Raw genomic sequence first — 17,680 nt, forward strand, 5'->3', positions numbered from 1 at the left:
CCTGTCTCCAGAATTTCACGGAGCTTGAGGATTTAATTGGGGAAGCACTCAAGTTTGCCCCACACAGACGGTAAATTTGAATCCTTCTGCAATTTGTCTCGGTGAATCTTCAAAATAAAAAAAATTTAAAAAGAAAAATGATAAAAACCTCTCAATCTGAATTGATGGTCACCAAGTCACTTCCTCCCCTGGTCCGAAACCTCTGCATCATCATGGACCGTCTCCTTCAAATCTCACATCAAGCATGTCACCAAAATATCTGCTTTCCATCTCCGTAACATTGCGCGCTCGACTACTGCAACATCATTCTTTATAGCCTCCCTGGCATTCTTCTCCATACATTACAGTGTGTTTCCCCTTCTTACCTGGCCGACGTACATCACCTCCAACCCACTCGCCGCCCTGACGCTAACTTTACCACCATCGCTGTCCCTTACCCTCTGGAACTCCCTGCCCCTTGACATTCGGAACTTTTCATTTAAAAGTCTACTCCAATCCCACGTCTTCAAGATCACTTATAATATCTGACCGTTCCTCCTGCACCTTCATCCATACCTCTTTTCTTTAGTGTTTCTTTAGTGTTTTATTTATTTATTTTTATTTTATATGTGTGTGTGTGTGTGTGTGTGTGTGTGTGTGTGTGTGTGTGTGTGTGTGTGTGTGTGTGTGTGTGTGTGTGTGTGCATACTCATCTCTAAAGTGTCTGAGTACTTGGAAAGAACCAAAAACCCTATTTTTATTTTATTTATTTTAACTGATTTTTTTCATGAAAAGCCTTGGATATTGCTTCAGTTGCTTGTAGTGATCTGAAAGATTAGGGTCAGTAGTAAGATGATTTCGATTTGTTTGTTCAAACATTTCTTTCTTGTTCTTTTAGGTGTGAGAGAGAGAGAGAAAGAATGAGGGCAGTGGAATTCACAGCACAAGACATGGGAGAAACGCCATATTTTCTGCTCATTATTTGTGTTTGTATTTTATTGTATTGCATTTTGAATTAAACTTGTTCTGACAAATTTGCCTTTTCATTCATTCCTGGCTAATTTATAATGCCAAGACAATTGTTTTGAAGGTTATGGGGGAACGTCAAGCTAATGCTAGTCACAACGTTCTTGGAACTTTTTTTTTTTTTGTAGGGCTGGCTGATGTTAATTTTTTTAGCACGTTTTATTTTTTATTTTACTCTTATGTATTAGTAGAATTCCTTTTGTCTGTTTCATGATATTTCAATGGCCATTGTGTCTTTTTCTATATAAAGAAAAAAGTTAGCAACATTTTGCCGTGTGTATATATGACTTTTAAAGTTAGTAATCGCATTCACAGTCATTCATACATGATGGCTAAAGTCAAAATGTATCCTCTCGACTTTAGGAGTTGACCTGTTACATCTTGAATTTAATTTGGTGTGGTAGACCTTGACTGGTTAGCTTGATGTCAACTCTATTCAGGTTTGACCAACAAATAAAATAAAAAAATAAAAAAACTTCTGGATGGATGGGCGAAAAATCCCCCCACACACTTTGACCCACTAATAAAAACCATAGACGCATTCCCCCCACGGCTAGATGGCGGTATGTGCTGTGTCGCCTGTGATCACCCGTAGAAGCACCCAAATGGAGCGTAGAAGAAGAAGAGCTACGGCGAGCGGAGGAAATACCTTAACCGAGCAATTGTCCCACCCTTTTTTGTTAATTTAAAAAAATGTATTGCAGATATGTGTTTTTATTTATTTTTTTATTCTGGTGTGAGTCCTTAAATTAAAGTGGGTGGGTGGATAAGACGTGATCCTGCGAAAACATTTTAATACTGCTAGCCTGGCAGCTAACAGTAAATTTAAGATTTATTATTTTTTTTTCTCGACGAGCAATCGACAATGAGAAATTCAACTGTTCGAACAGCGTAAACGGCACTTTTTCCATCTGGGAAAAGTTGCAGGCGGATTTTCTTTCAAGAGAGGCGACAGCAGAATGACAGGTGAGTGACACCAGCTGATCTCAACAACCCGACGCAGGTGTGAAACGACTAGCACCGTATTAGTAATCATTATCCGTGAATTAAATTAATTAACGTTTGCCTGTTTTTCCTCTCTCCAGATGATGCCGTCCTACTGGATGTACCTGTCATTCAGCAGCTGTACCACTGGGACTGTGGATTAGCCTGCTCCAGGATGGTACTCAAGTAAGCATTATATAATAGATATGTCGTCATTTTGTGCCTGTAATTCTTTTTACACAAGTGGAAACGGAGTCCATGGTTTCTCCTCATCAAAAATCATCTTTTAAGTGGCCTAATACATTGTAAATATTGAATCAGATATATGTGGTGTGCAAAACGTCTATAGCAGGGTAAATTGGATGTCCCCTTGAGGGATTAAAATCTGTATAATACATATACAGTGTGTGTGTGTGTGTGTGTGTGTGTGTGTGTGTGTGTGTGTGTGTGCGTGTGTATATATATATATGTGTGTGTGTATGTGTGTGTGCGTGTGTATATATATGTATATATACACACGCACGTGCACACACACACACACACACAATGGGGCAAAAAAGTATTTAGTCAGCCACCAATTGTGCAAGTTCTCCCACTTAAAAAGATGAGGGAGGCCTGTAATTTTCATCATAGGTATACCTCACCTATGAGAGACAAGATGAGAAAAAAGAAATCCAGAAAATCACATTGTCTGATTTTCAAGTGTGTGAGTGTGAAGACTTACAGAAAACGTTGGACCTCTGTCATTGCCAACAAAGGGTATATAACAAAGTGTTGAGATGAACTTTTGTTATTGAGTGAATGCTTATTTTCCACCATAATTTGCTAATAAATTCTTTAAAAATCACACAGTGATTTTCTGGATTATTTTTTTTTTCTCATTTTGTGTCTCATAGGTGAGGTACACCTATGATGGAAAATTACAGCCCTCTCTCATCTTTTTAAGTGGGAGAACTTGCATAATTGGTGGCTGAATAAAAACGTTTTACCCCACTGTAAGTGCGTTGCTCCCAACAATGGCTATTATGAGAACATTTGAGCTTTTGTATGTCCGGGCTGGCAGGTACATTCATCCCATTAGTGATGAGCAGTTTCAGAGAGCATGCTGGGACCTGAAAATGACGGAGAGTGTGTGGACTATTGACCTGGCCTACCTCATGTGCCATCTAGGAATCAAGCATTGCTTTTGCACACAGACACTAGGAGTTGATAAGGGCTTTAGGAATCAGGTACCTTTGCTCAGACAATATCAAATACAATTTGAAAAAAAAAATGATTTTACACATTCATCTGGCATGGTAATGTTTGTGCTCTCCTTTGCAGTCCTTTTATAAGAAGCATTTTGATACCGAAGAAGATCGTGTGAACGAGCTTTTCCTTAAAGCAGAGAACAAAGGTGTGGTGGTGAAGAAATGGTAGGTACATCAAAATGTATATGGAATTCATTTAAAGCGGCACAGTGGAGAAGTGTTTAATACATACATGCAAATCAGTCTCCTTTCGGCGAAAATCACCGTTTTGAACTCAAACTAGGCCATTTACGTGAATTGTATAGATCCGATGAGTTTTTCCTGGGGGGTGGGGGAGTGGTCACCGTCGCTGACGTCACAGGGTGTTTCATACTCCTCGAACGCTGGCAGCTAGATCTATTCCACACATTCACCGTCCACACATCGATGTAATTGTGAATATTACGCAGCAAACTAATATGGGAGTGCATTGGCCTGAGGTTCCGCCCGCCACAGGAGTTGACGAGACCAGAAAAAACACTTCGGCCGCTTCTGCTGTTAAGAAGTAACGGTACTTGTACTCCCTTACAATGATCTAAATGTCGCTTGGTACTTTTATTTATCAACTATTTTGTGCGCGAGACTGTGACTTGGACTTCCGCATCGGGCGCTGTTTGCGCCAATCCAGTTTAAGCGCTAGTGACGTTAAAGGCTAGTTTACCAATCAAACGACACAAGAAAGTCAGATGACCTCACACGTCTTCTACTGGGCTTCCCGGGCATAGGTTTTAACACTAGATAAGCCTGTCCGGCTGATTGTCGTGTCTATGTGGCGGCCATGTTGGGAAGGTCGTTGTTAACATGAAGGCAGCGGCCCGCTGTGCTTGTTTACATTTAGATTAAGAAAAACAACAGCTTTCATGTATTGTAGTATTTGTCTGGCACTGTCTGCCCAAACGTGGGTATTTCAGCTCACTTATAACTTGAAAAAACACTGCGCAGTAAATTGCAGATGTTTTGACACACACACACTGGAACATCAGAATATGCACATTCACATTTTGTTTTGTAATTTTTTATTTTTTTTATTGATGTTCATGCTGTGGTTACAAAAACAAAATCTGAAGTTACTCACTATTTACTCAGTACTTGAGTAATTATTTCACCGTGTTCTTTTTGCTAAGTAATTTTTTTGGAGGACTACTTTTTACTTGAGTCACATTATTGTCAAGTAACAGTACTCTTACTTGAGTACAATATTTGGCTACTCTACCCACCTCTGGAGCGGACATCCTCTATTGTTACTCTTATATTTAAGCAACATCTCTGCTCATCAGATCAGTCAGTGTGGTATTTGTTGCACTGGTCTTTTGTATTTTCGCGTTGAGGTGCTGCGGGTCGTGGCCCTGGTTGCGGTCCCAGCGGAACCGCGAAGCACACGTAACATCGGCGACAAGAGCTGATCAGCGAGTATTTTTTATTAATTAGGAAATGCGCTTGCAATTATTTAATTAGTTTAATTATGTTAAATTTATTAAGCGACAGAGCGATGATAAGTGATTATGTCACAACACAGAATGAACTAACTTCAAATTCAGAAATGGCCAATAAAAACAGAAAAATATTGTACTTAATATTTTCCTGGAGGATGCATTTGGGATTAGCCTTTGAAGTTGGTAATAGTGAAAAATGAAGTGAAACAGACAATGATGCTGGTCAATTCTTTTCCGGAATGAGAGTGCCTAAAGAGGAGGATGCTATTCATGTGGCACAGCTTGAAGCAGGCATCAGGTGCAGTTGGAGATGGGCCTGGCTCAAGTTGGAGGCCAAAACAAAAAAGGAAAAAAGATGAGGCAAATTTAATTTTAACCTTAAATTTCTACATCAACATGTGCTTGATCGGTGTAAATGTTTTTCTGCGTGAAGAATTTTGTTTTTCTTGCTTTATTGTACTCTTCAGAGTCTTCCAGATTGATAAATTTATGTTGAAATTTAAAAAAAAATCTCTGCGGGGGGTTGGTGGATCCCCCCACGCCACCCCACTTTTTTTTGGTCACCTTTTTCATGCCTTGGTGTTTGTCTGTTAATATTTGAGATTGCATGTTTGAGAGATTACATGTTCCCACCTTGCTTGGGAGGTTTTCTCAGGTTACTTTGATTAATGACTTTAAATTGTCCATAGGTGTGAATGTGAAGTGTAAATCGTTGCTTGTCTCTATGTCCCCTGCAATTGACTGGAGAACAGTCCAGGGGAACCCTGCCTCACGCCCAGGGTCAGCTAGGATAGGCTTCAGCTCACCTCCAACCCAAATAAGGCAGGGAGTTTAGAAAATGGATGTAGCCCATTCTCAGGCAATTGAATCAGTCACAACTGAATTCTTCTGGTTGTCTTCAGGCCTCTTTGTACTCCTGCGGCCGACAACGCCCACATTGCATCACTTGATCGACGAATTGGCCCGTGCGGCCCCTCTGCGTAGCTTGACGCGCACATGGCAAAAATAGTTGCTGCGATCCTCTCTCGTGATTGGTCTGTTTTAGTCACATGCTGTGATGACATACTCAGTGTGCCCCTTGGTTCTACATACCATCGACGCCGCCGCCTTCTTGATCGATTTTTCAGCATAATTAAACGTATCATCTGGTCATCTTGGTCCATTTGTTCTAGCAGACACTGTTCCACGGTCGCCATTGTTGTTGCTTTGTTCCTTGTTACTGAATGGAAAGTAAAAACGGCTTCCGGAAATGGCAAAAGAAAATGCGGCGGAAACTCCACCCTGTGGCGTCCTAGCCTATACCAGCCGTAACGGCACCCCCGACTGCGCACGTGGGTTGCGCTCGAGTATAAAGGCAAACTACGCGCGGGACAGCCGCAGTGACTTATAAAGAAGCCTTTTGGCCTAGCACACACTGATGAAGATCTGCCTCTTGGAACTCTTGCACTCTCAAGTGAAGTTAGGGCGTCAGATTCCATTTCCAAACGCACTCAAAAACAAACATATCCTACCCGATGTCGTCTTTTGTATAAGTGGCTTCACCAGACGGCAAGTATTTTCCAAAGCAAGTGTTTTTGTTGATGACGTCGCCATTCTGCAACACTCCCGCATCTGGTCCATACGGCATCACTCTGGAAATATCGGTGCAACATATCCAGTAGTGTTTGTTCTTCGTTTTTGATAGATTACATTTGATCACGCAAGATTACTGGAACAGAATCTTTAAGTGTGCTGTGTTCTGTATTGAGAATATCTGAGCACACGACACAGTATGACCAAAACTGTTAAATGCCCGATTTTAATTTTTATTATCTTCATGTGTGGCATCTGTAACAGATGAACAATCTTTTAAGATTTCAAAAATCTTTGTGTGTAACAGGCCAAATCGACAATTCTCAATTGTTGGTCTTCTGAGAGCTCTTTTGCGCTAGGCACGTTACACATCAGGCAATGCTTCTTGACAAAAGACAATTCTGACCTGGTATGGGGTTTCTCGTCACCAGATCAGCTTTAAGCCAAACCTCCAAGCTTGTGTCATTGATCGGACTCCACATTGTCTCACACCTGACTCTGATGAGGTCTTGGCGAATCCGTAGCATAAAGGTTCCTTTGTCCTGTGAATTTTCAATAAAAATGTGAAAAGATATGATTGTTTGTGTGGTATTAGTTTAAGCAGACTTTGTGATTTAGATGAAGATCCATCCATCCATCCATTTTCTGTTCTTCTTTTCCTCACTAGGGTTGTCGGCATGCTGGAGCCTATCCCAGCTATCTTCAGGCGAGAGGCAGGGTACACCCTGAACTGGTCGCCAGCCAATCGCAGGGCACAAACAACCATTCACACTCACATTTACACCTACAGGCAATTTAGAGTCTTCAATCAACCTACCGTGCATGTTTTTGGGATGTGGGAGGAAACCGGAGTACCCGGAGAAAACCCACGCAGGCACGGGGAGAACAGGCGGGGCCGGCATTTGAAACCCGGTCCTCAGAACTGTGAGGCAGATGTGCTAACCAGTCGTCCACCGTGCCGCCTAGATGAAGATCAGACCACAGTTTATGACTATTTTATGCAGAAATTTAAGAAATTTCAAAGGGTTCACATACTTTCCCCCCCCCCCCCCCCCCCCCCCCACTGTATCTACCACATACAATGCTGTCGTTTCATCTCTTCCAAAGAGACTCAGGAGCAAACACCAACACAGCCACTTTTGGCTTCCAGGTGCCTCCACAACTATTCATACAACAAAATGGAATAGTGACAAGTGTCAAACCACCGCAACGACTGTTGTTGGCAGGCAGAGGCCTCTTTTTAATGCATCCTCGACTCTTGTTTTGCATCCCAAAAGAGTGATACCATTTGTGGTTGAGGCATGCCTCTAACTTGGGGATTAATAGTTGGGCTTCCATACCAACACTCAGGCGAGAGCTGTCCTATGTCTATGAACTGATGAACCCTACTCAGATGAGAGGGGAAAAGTCTTCTAAAACAACCAGAACAGTCCAGTTGCAGTCAATTCAATCCCCTGAGAATGAAATGACATGGATGAATGAGAATATTGAAAGTCATCTTATAGCTCGTCACACATAGCACTGAGGACTTTTGTACGCTTCTCCCCACAGCTCTGTGACCATTCAGGAAATCCAGTCTCATCTAGAAGAGAGCCATGTTGCTATCGTGCTCGTCAATGCTGTCATCTTGACGTGTGAACTTTGCTCTGCACCCGTCAAATACTGCTGCTTCCTCCCTGTGGGCCAGAAGTGTTTCTGCAGAAAACCAGAGTATCAGGGGCATTTTGTAGTGCTGTGCGGCTTCAACAGGACGACTGGCTGCATCTTGTACAACAATCCTGCGTATTCTGACCGTGAGTAATACCATGTGGATTCATGGACAGCAATAATAATTATGTTGTAACATACAAATATTTCCATTGAATAGCTTCTACGTATGTTAAAAAAAAAAAAAAAAAAAAAAAAAAACATTGGTAATTACCAATTCTGTTGCTTTAGAGCAGCTTTGGCTTAAACGTTACATTGTGTGTGTGTGTGTGTGTGTGTCTGTGTGCGTGCGTGCGCGCGTGCGTGTGTGACTATAGGGGTCTGCTGCACCACCGTCAGTAACTTTGAGGAGGCTCGGCGGAGCTACGGGACGGATGAGGACATCCTCTTCATATTTAAAGCGAGCTGATAGACATTTTTGAAACATTTGGATTTCACTTCATATAATGCACTCCTGTTGATTAAATAGTGGACTTCTTCAGTGGGTCCATATCCCCTTCTACTCCACCACCCTCACTGGTGCTATTGAGTCCAGCCACTCAAGTGAAAAAGGCTTCCCATACCTATGTTCCTCTTTTCCAACCAACACCACTCAGCCTATTAACGAATTAACTCAATAGGTGATGCTAAATTGTGTATAATTACGCTTTTTTAAAATTTTTTATTTATTTTTTATTTTTTAAAAGAGGAGCAGATCCATAACTATGAATTTGCTACTAGAATTTTTGAATGTTAGGGTTTTCATGAACTTGAGAGGAGTGTTCAAATACAATAGATGAATTGTGGTAAATTCTGACCTTGATAGGAGTTTTCAGGAAGTGGTGGACACGTTATTCAGGTCTTATGATGTTTATCCATATCTTTGTGTGTTTCAAGTCAGTTCTACTTGTTTATTCATGGCCTCCTAACTCAACTTTGGCTCACATTTTGTTCATGATAATTGCAACAGGGAAATTAGTTGGGCTTTGAAAGTCTCAGGTAATTAAAATCTGCCTTACAAAGATATTTTTTTTATGTTTTGATGGATGCTGTCAGAGAGGTATTAGTTTAACGGTGTTTATTGTTAATTGTAGTTGCTGTTTTCAGTGGAGTATAACTGCGCTGCATCATAAATAAGGTGGTTCTAACATTTTGCAATAAACTCAACATTAATTTATGATAATCACTGTAAAAGAATTATTTTACAGTGCTTGCATAGGATGCCGTGAGATAGATAGATACAGTGCTGTGAAAAAGTATTGGCGCCCTTAAATTCTTATATTTTTGCATAGTTTCCCCACTTTAAGATCATCAAACAAATGTAAATATCAGACAAATATAGCCCAAGTGAACATAAAATGATGTTTTTAAATGGTGATTTCATTTAAGGGGAAAAAAATCTATTCAAAGTTACCTGGCCCTGTGTGGAAAAGTAATGCCCCCCTAAACCTAATAACTATTTGGGCAATTCTCAGCAGCAACAACTGAAATCAAGCATTTTCTATAACTGGCAATGTGCCTTTTACATCTCTGTGGAGATATTTTGGCCCACTCTTCCTTGCAGAATTATTTGAATGGAAAATGCAGAAGTTGACTATCTGGTGTGTTTTGGATCGTTATCCTGCTGTAGAGCCCAAGAGCACTTCAGCTTGAGGCCATAAACTGATGGCTGAACATTGTCCTTCAGAAATGTCTGTTTAAGAGCAGAATTCATGGTTCCATCTATCACAGCAAGTTGTCCAGGTCCTGATGATCACACTACTAACGCCATGTTTGTCTTGGTATGATGATCTATTTCTGAAAAGCTGTGCTACATTTACGCCAGACGTAATGAGACACACACCTTCCAAAAAGCTCAACTTTCATCTCTTCAGTCCATATAATATTGTCCCAAAGTCTTGTTTTTTTTGTTGTTGTCGTTGTTTCAAAAGTAAGACAAGCCTTTATGTTGTTTTTGGTCAACAGTGGTTTATGCCTTGGACTCTGCCATGGTCATTTTTGCCCAGTCTCTTTCTTATTGTTGTGTCTGTCATAAACATTGACCTTAACGGAGGCAAGGGAGGCCTGCAGTTCTTTAGAGGTTGTCCTGAGTTCCTTTGTGGACTCTTGGATGAGTCATTGCTGTTCTCTTGGGGTAATCTTAGTAGGCCGGTCACTCCTGGGAAGGTTCACCACTCTTCCATGTTTTCTCCATGTGAGGATAATGGCTCTCCCTATGGTTTGCTGGAATCCTAAAGATTTTGTAACCCTTTCCAGACTGATAGTCAATTACTTTATTTCTCAACTGTTCTGGAATTTTTCTGGATCATGTCATTTTGTTGCATCTTTTTTGGACCTTTTGTCAGACTTGATTTTGTCTTGACAGATTCTGTTGGTGAATTATTGATTTAACAGGTCTGGAGGTAATCAGGCTTGTGTGTGATCTATTAAAATGAACCGAAAATGATATGATTAGCCACAATTAATTCATGATTTAACAAAGGGGGTAATTTTTCACACGGGGCCAGGTAGCTGAATATATTTTCATTAATAAATAAAATCATTTAAAATACTGCATTTTAAGTTCACTTGGGTTATATTTGTCTGATATTTACATCTGTTTGATTATCTTAAACATTAAAGTGGGGAAACTATGCAAAAAATATACAAGAATTTGAGAAGGGGGATAATACTTTTTCCACTGCTGTGTAGATGTATTAATCCTATGAGGGAATTTGTGGTGTACATAATGAGGTGTCCAGTGAGTGTATATTATGAACCAATCTCAGATAAGACTATTCCTACTGAAGGGAAATCAGATTCCATAAAATATTCCAAAGCAGAAGCTGCCTAAAGAAGAACGTGCTTAAAGATCGTGAACTTTCCTGTGTTGGTCACTTTTTTTGGGTTGAGAAAAGCTTCTGTTTGTTGTCATGGAAACATGACATCTGGAGCATGTTTTGTTTGTGGGCAGAACAAGTGTTGTGTTCATTGTTGATGAGAGTGAACAATTTGCCATGCCATCTTTACTGGTAATGTAGAACACTTCACACAATTATAGTTTGAATTCAACAATCATACACTTCAGGTTCTTTTGATCTTCAAGAGATCACAGAGGTCTGTTTGGATTTTTTTAATGCTGTAATTAAAGCATTTGGACCTTAAACCTCATTCTTGTAATTCTCATCTGCATGAATACTGTATAGCTCACATTTGCATTATAAAATGTAATTTTATTTTGTGAAGAGAAGATGCAAAAACGGGCTTTTCCAGTTCATCAATTAAATACTGATTGCCTGAACGTGTGTCATACTGTAGAGGAGTGATTCGTCAGGACCTGGTTGCGAACAGTAAAATATTTCATGTGCATCAGATACCAGATGTGTCTTTTAATTTGCAAAAATATATTTTGACGAGTCAGAAATACGCTGGTCTTCCTCAGTTTCTTAATGTCCTTTGAAAATGCTCATTACACATGCAAGAATGTGTAATAACTAATGACGTTTTTAAAGTATCTGTTTCTTATATGCTTGGTTTGACTCATTAAATTTATGACCATGGGGAAATGTGGGTGCTAAAGTGAGACTAGTTAAGAACTTCATCTGTAGAGGTTCAGTTTTTGCTTGTATCTATTCCTTCACTATTTGGGGCTTGAAGTCATGTCTGACAGCATTGGTAAGGTCCTCAGCATACTCAGGGTACCGCCCAGTTATCTACGGGAAAAAAAGAGATTTCGAAAGCATTTTGTATCAGGATGGATCCACAGTGGCATTCACTTTGATTTCCAGAAATGTGCAAATAACTTGTTGCTATACAACTACCTTCTATTGATTAAAAAAAATCTGAAATGTTGAAAACAATAAAACAAGAAACAAGTCATCCACGTATAATTTGTTAACCTTGAAACTCCATTTGTCACTGATTTGGCGGTTCAGGTTGAGGTCCATTTCTACCACCAGGAGTCCATCACGAGTCCTGGAGAGCCCTGGGGTGCGACTTCCATCAGGAGCAGCCACATAACTGGATCCGTAGAAGTGGCCAAAGTCATGGTGAGCTGCAAACATCACAAAAGGCAATATATATATGCTGTGAATGTAGCCTACAGTGGGTACGGAAAGTTTTCAGACCCTCTTAAATTTTTCCCTCTTTGTTATATTGCAGCCAAATCCTTTAAGTTCATTTTTCCCCTCATTAATGTATACACAGCACTCCATATTGACAAAAAAAAACTGAATTGTTGAAAACGTTGCTGATTTATGAAAAAAGAAAAACTGAAATATCACACAGCCATAAGTATTCAGACCCTTTGCTGTGACACTCATTTAATTCTGGTGGTGTCCATTTCTTCTGATCATCCTTGAGATGGTTCTACACCTTCATTGGAGTTCAGCTGTGTTTGATTATACTGATTGCACTTGATTAGGAAAGCCACACACCTGTCTATATGAGACCTTACAGCTCATAGTGCATGTCAGAGCAAATGAGAATCATGAGGTCAAAGGAACTGCCTGAAGAGCTCAGACACAGAATTGTGGCAGGGCACAGATCTGGCCAAGGTTACAAAAATATATTCTGCTGCACGTTAGGTTCCTAAGAGCACAGTGGCCTCCATAATCCTGAAATGGAAGACATTTGGGATGATCAGAACCCTTCCTCGAGCTGGCCGTCCGGCCAAACTGAGCAATCGGGGGAGAAGAGCCTTGGTGAGAGAGGTAAAGAAGAACCCAAAGATCACTGTGGCTGAGCTCCAGAGATGCAGTCGGGAGATAGGAGAACATTCTAGAAAGTCAACCATCACTGCTGCCTTCCACCAGTCGGGGCTTTATGGCAGAGTGGCCCGACGTAAACCTCTCCTCAGTGCAAGACACATGAAAGCCTGCATGGAGTATGCCAAAAAAACACCTGAAGGACTCCAAGATGGTGAGAAATACGATTCTCTGGTCTGATGAGACCAAAGGCCAAATTTTTGGCCTTTATTCTAAGCGTTATGTGTGGCGAAAACCAGGCACTGCTCATCACCTGTGCAATACAGTCCCAACAGTGAAGCATGGTGGTGGCAGCATCAGGCAGTGGGGGTGTTTTTCAGCGGCAGGGACAGGACGACTGGTTGCAATCGAAGAAAAGATGAATGTGGCCATGTACAGGGTTATCCTGGACGAAAACCTTGTCCAGAGTGCTCAGAACCTCAGACTGGGCCGAAGGTTCACCTTCCAACAAGACAATGACCCTAAGCACACAGCTAAAATACCGAAGGAGTGGCTTCAGAACAACTGCGTGACTGTTTTTGAATGGCCCAGCCAGACCCCTGACTTAAACCCAATTGAGCATCTCTGGAAGGACCTGAAAATGGCTGTCCACCAACGTTCACCATCCAACCTGACAGAGCTGGAGAGGATTGGCAAGGAGGAATGGCAGAGGATCCCCAAATCCAGGTGTGAAAAACTTCATTCCCAAAAAGACTCATGGCTGTATTGGCTCAAAAGGGTGCTTCTACTAAATACTGAGCAAAGGGTCTGAAAACATATGGCTGTGTGATATTTCAGTTTTTCGTTTTTAATAAATCTGCAAAGGTTTCAACAATTCCGTTTTTTTTTTCTGTCAATATGGGGTGCTGTGTGTACATTAATGAGGGGGAAAATGAACATAAATGATTTTAGCAAAGGCGGCACGGTGGACGACTGGTTAGAGCGTCGGCCTCACAGTTCTGAGGACCCGGGTTCAATCCCCGGCCCCGCCTGTGTGGAGTTTGCATGTTCTCCCCGTGCCTGCGTGAGTTTTCTCCGGGCACTCCGGTTTCCTCCCACATCCCAAAAACATGCATTAATTGGAGACTCTAAATTGCCCGTAGGCATGACTGTGAGTGCGAATGGTTGTTTTTTGCTTGTATGTGCCCTGCGATTGGCTGGCAACCAGTTCAGGGTGTACCCCGCCTCCTGCCCGATGACAGCTGGGATAGGCTCAGAAAATGGATGGATGGATGGATTTTAGCAAATGGGTGCAATATAAAAGAAGAGTCAAAAATTTAAGGGGGTCTGACTACTTTCCGTACCCACTGGATTTGTTTACATGACAGTGTATTTCACTGAAGTCATAAAATTTGCTACCATGATACGAGACGTGACACTCACTCAGTCAAGTCAAAATCAGAATGATCTTTATTGTCATTATACATCCATAGTACTGTATACGCAGAAATAACACAACTGTGTCGTCTGCTTTCTGGCCACAGACTAAGTATAGAAAAGGACTGAAATAAACATCACACTTAAACCGTCAAAGAATATTGTGTATAAATATACAGTATACATGAAAGTGAGTCAGTAAATCTTCTAATCCAGTGCTCAAACTCTCACTAATGGTCTATGTATCCTTTTATTGACCAATGAAATTAATGCCATTCAAATGACCTCAGGATTATATTTCTACATTCAGTAACATTGAGGATAAATAGAATTTGAACTTCTGTATTAAGTTGAAAATGTAATACTGACACTAAATGCTTTGAGTAATGGTTACGACCCTACCTTTTTGTCCATCACCAGATGTAAATTCACTTTTGAAATGCTCCTGCATGAAATAAAAGGCATATGTTATTGATGTAGACCAGATGTTCTCACTACAAAACAGCAATGTGAAACAAATCATATCCAATACAAAATAACAATTTTCAAATGCAGGTGACTCGAACTTACTGTCCCAACTCGATTTATTGCACAGGTGAAACAGTGGTTCGCTATGGCTGCATTCCTGGCCTCTATAGGCCACATAGGCTCACTAGAGAAAGAATATACAGTAATATTACAGACAGTGATGGCATCTGGTAGCCTACCGAAAGCAGAGGGCACCACTATTGTCATTATTAAATCATATACAGTACACAACAAGCATTGTATATGGGTTTTAATCGGCAAAGCTAAATGGTAAGCTGGCTGGCTGTGACCTTGTCAAAGGAGCAAGACGCTGCATACACCCAGTTGATCATTAAAGGAGACACTTCACGCTTCTTTTTTCCCCCCCATAATATGTCTATATAATAAATAATAAAAATAATGTGGAAAGAAAATTCCCACTTTGGAACTATTAGAAATTAGAATGTAGTTGTTGTTTTTGATACGTGGTATTAGTATTATAATGTTGTTATTAGGAATAGAAACATTCTCTTCTTCAGTCAAGGGTTCCACCAGTGCCTACCTTAGGGCACCAACAGTAGCAGAAGGGTTAAAGATGATCTCCGCTCCATTCATACTGTACATGAACCAGTTAAGGGGGTGATGGCGTCCATAGCAGATATTGACTGCTATCTTCCCAAATTGTGTCTGGAATACTGTGTGGCCAGTGTCACCTTCCATATAATATGTCGACTGAAAGCAAAGCAAAAAGACCGTTTCGGTAAAAATCGACAGCGGGTCAGGGAATCTAAAAGAAAAGACAAGTTGACCTCGTTAAAGTCTCCAATTCTGGGAATATGATTCTTCCTGCTCTTCCCCAGCACATTTCCAGAGTTGGAGATCACCACTGCCGTGTTCCACAGACTGTCGTGCATCTCGTCCCGCTCCAAAATTGGAGAGATAATCACCATATTGTACTTTTTGGCCAACTGGAGGGAGAATCACAATATCATTCATTATGCTTGTGTACTAAACCAAAGCACATCTTCTTATTACATTAAATGGACAAAAGTATTAGAGCACCAGGCCATTTTGGAGTTTGTGAATGTGTGGGAGTTTTTTTTCTTTCCATAGGGTGTCTGCCCCGCAATAACTATTCAATTTGGATGGGAGGGTAGAATTATGATTTGCAGAAAATAAACGTGTCTAGCAGCATCAGAAGTCTCAATACTTCTGCCCATATATGTAAGATCTCTGTTCGGTCACCTCCTGGCAGAAGCGTGTGGTATTTCCATTCTCGGCAGACTCTGCAAATTCCGTCCACGGTTCTTTCTCACGGGTGCAGAACGCAAACGGCATGGCTGCATTCAGCAAATGCAGGTCAGTCACAAATGTTTTATTCTATTTAAAAAATATATATATAAAAACTTACTCCACGTTTCCTGAAAGCAGATAATGTTCACGCCACACGTGGCCGCTACTTCCACTATTTGACCGACCCGGTTGTGCAGAGCATTGACCTGTTGGGAGAGGACCGGTGTTTGTATGAATTCAGTGAAATGCGTGTTCCGGTTCTTGCCGTCAGCTCCCTGACCTGGTCCATAATGGGTGCGTCTGTGGGAAGAACAATGTGATGCTGCACAATTCCCACTCGGATCCTTCTGGGCAGCCTCAGCTGTTCCTCCGTGGCCTGAAAGCTGTAGCCTTTCAGTTCAAAGTCACCGTGCCGTGCAGCCTCCACAGCACCTGATGGGAGGTCCAGCATCCTATATGTAGATGACATTCCACATTGGAAATTCACTATGCTACTGTAGCATATTAAAGCTCTTTAGGTCAACAGAAAACTGCATTATTTCAGTGCTTGTATTGATATGAGATAGGAATGTGTGTACATCATTCCAAGTTTGTTGTAAACGTGTTAGTTATTTATATACTGTAGGCTAATTAAATCCGCTGATGTGTTGTAAGGCGACTGGTTAGCACAACCTGCCTCACGGTTCTGAGGTTCAAATCCCAGCCCCGGCCTGTGTGGAGTTTGCATGTTCTCCCCGCGCCTGGGTGAGTTTTCTCCGGGCACTCCGGTTTCCTACCACATCCCAAAAACATGCGTGGTAGGTTCATTGACGACTCTAAATTGCCTGTAGGTGTTAGTGCGGATGGTTGTTTTTTTATATGTGCCCTGCGATTGGCTGGCGACCAGTGCGGGGTGTACTCAGCCTCTCGCCCAAAGATAGCTGGGATAGGCTCCAGCACGCCCGCCACCCGAGTGAGGATAAAGTGGTACAGACAATGGATGGATGGATGTGTTGTAATTGAGGGTGCAACAGGATTTGTTATGTGCACTAATTGACTTTAAAGTGCTGGCTCGTATAATTGTGTGTTCCAGATTAGAAAAGACACCTTAAAAGCTAATCAGGGGGGGAAAACCCCTGATAGGTTGCTTACAATTTTATTATGGCTGATATTCACCTAATATAACATCTGTTACCACAGCTTTTATGCGATTTAGACATTTTAAGCATGCAGTAGCTGCTACCATGGTCAAATGCATCCTTAATAGTGTGCATACAGTAATTCCATACAAGCATTGAGGCAACTTTGCTGTTGAGTCAGAAATATCGTTTGCCGCACCACGCGGAGGCTACGCTGTGTAGAATTGTCCTGTTTGCCTTGCGCAAAGCAAGCTGTTTCGGCTAGGTGCAAAAGGGGCAAAGATCACACTGCTGCACAATGATCAAACTGAGCAAAGTCCACTTCACTCATCTGAATAAAGAATTGACCACGAGCAGAAGAGGCCGAAAGAATGTAAAAGAAAAAAGTGAGAGCAGCAAACTATTTCAACTCACTTGGTGTCCTTGCCAAATAAGATGCGTTTGACCTCTTTCAGCTCAGCTTTTGGAATGTAAGTCTCCAGAGTTGTCTCCAGCGATTCAAACTGGCCTTCAGACATTTTGGCAGCTTTTCAGGATTCAGCCCAGCAAACTGCATCTGTTTCCACCTGTTTTTGTATCATCGACAGCTCTGCGTCACACTGACACTGACACACCTCCTCACTGCTGTTTGCTAACGTTTGTTATTAACTGACTTGGAAACAATGTTTTTCATGTGCAAGTATGATTACTAG

At 41.4% G+C, this 17,680-nt stretch overlaps 2 protein-coding genes across 5 annotated transcripts; one reads left to right on the top strand and one right to left on the bottom strand.

The window, feature by feature from the left end:
* Window positions 1-1,578: 1,578 nt before the first annotated feature.
* Window positions 1,579-11,997, top strand: gucd1 (guanylyl cyclase domain containing 1). Of its 4 annotated transcripts, XR_009787599.1 has the most exons (7): window positions 1,579-1,971; window positions 2,091-2,175; window positions 3,053-3,218; window positions 3,313-3,404; window positions 7,835-8,076; window positions 8,308-8,610; window positions 11,884-11,997. XR_009787599.1 is itself a non-coding variant. In XM_061766662.1 (6 exons), exons 1-6 carry the CDS (start codon window positions 1,965-1,967, stop codon window positions 11,886-11,888), a joined length of 597 nt encoding a protein of 198 aa, XP_061622646.1. In that variant the 5' UTR covers window positions 1,579-1,964; the 3' UTR covers window positions 11,889-11,997. The 4 variants fall into 4 exon arrangements, 3 of the variants coding, with proteins under 3 accessions (XP_061622646.1, XP_061622645.1, XP_061622644.1); XM_061766662.1 differs by lacking the exon at window positions 8,308-8,610; XM_061766661.1 differs by lacking the exon at window positions 11,884-11,997 and having other exon boundaries at window positions 8,308-11,827.
* Window positions 11,067-17,657, bottom strand: upb1 (ureidopropionase, beta). Its single transcript, XM_061766659.1, has 10 exons — window positions 17,403-17,657; window positions 16,151-16,322; window positions 15,989-16,076; window positions 15,823-15,917; window positions 15,387-15,545; window positions 15,140-15,309; window positions 14,641-14,722; window positions 14,473-14,515; window positions 11,848-12,002; window positions 11,067-11,661 (listed from the first exon to the last, which is right to left on the bottom strand). Exons 1-10 carry the CDS (start codon window positions 17,504-17,506, stop codon window positions 11,578-11,580), a joined length of 1,152 nt encoding a protein of 383 aa, XP_061622643.1. The 5' UTR covers window positions 17,507-17,657; the 3' UTR covers window positions 11,067-11,577.
* Between the last annotated feature and the right edge of the window lie 23 nt (window positions 17,658-17,680).

Source organism: Phyllopteryx taeniolatus, chromosome 3 (assembly GCF_024500385.1).
Source record: "Phyllopteryx taeniolatus isolate TA_2022b chromosome 3, UOR_Ptae_1.2, whole genome shotgun sequence".
Lineage (NCBI taxonomy): Eukaryota > Metazoa > Chordata > Actinopteri > Syngnathiformes > Syngnathidae > Phyllopteryx > Phyllopteryx taeniolatus.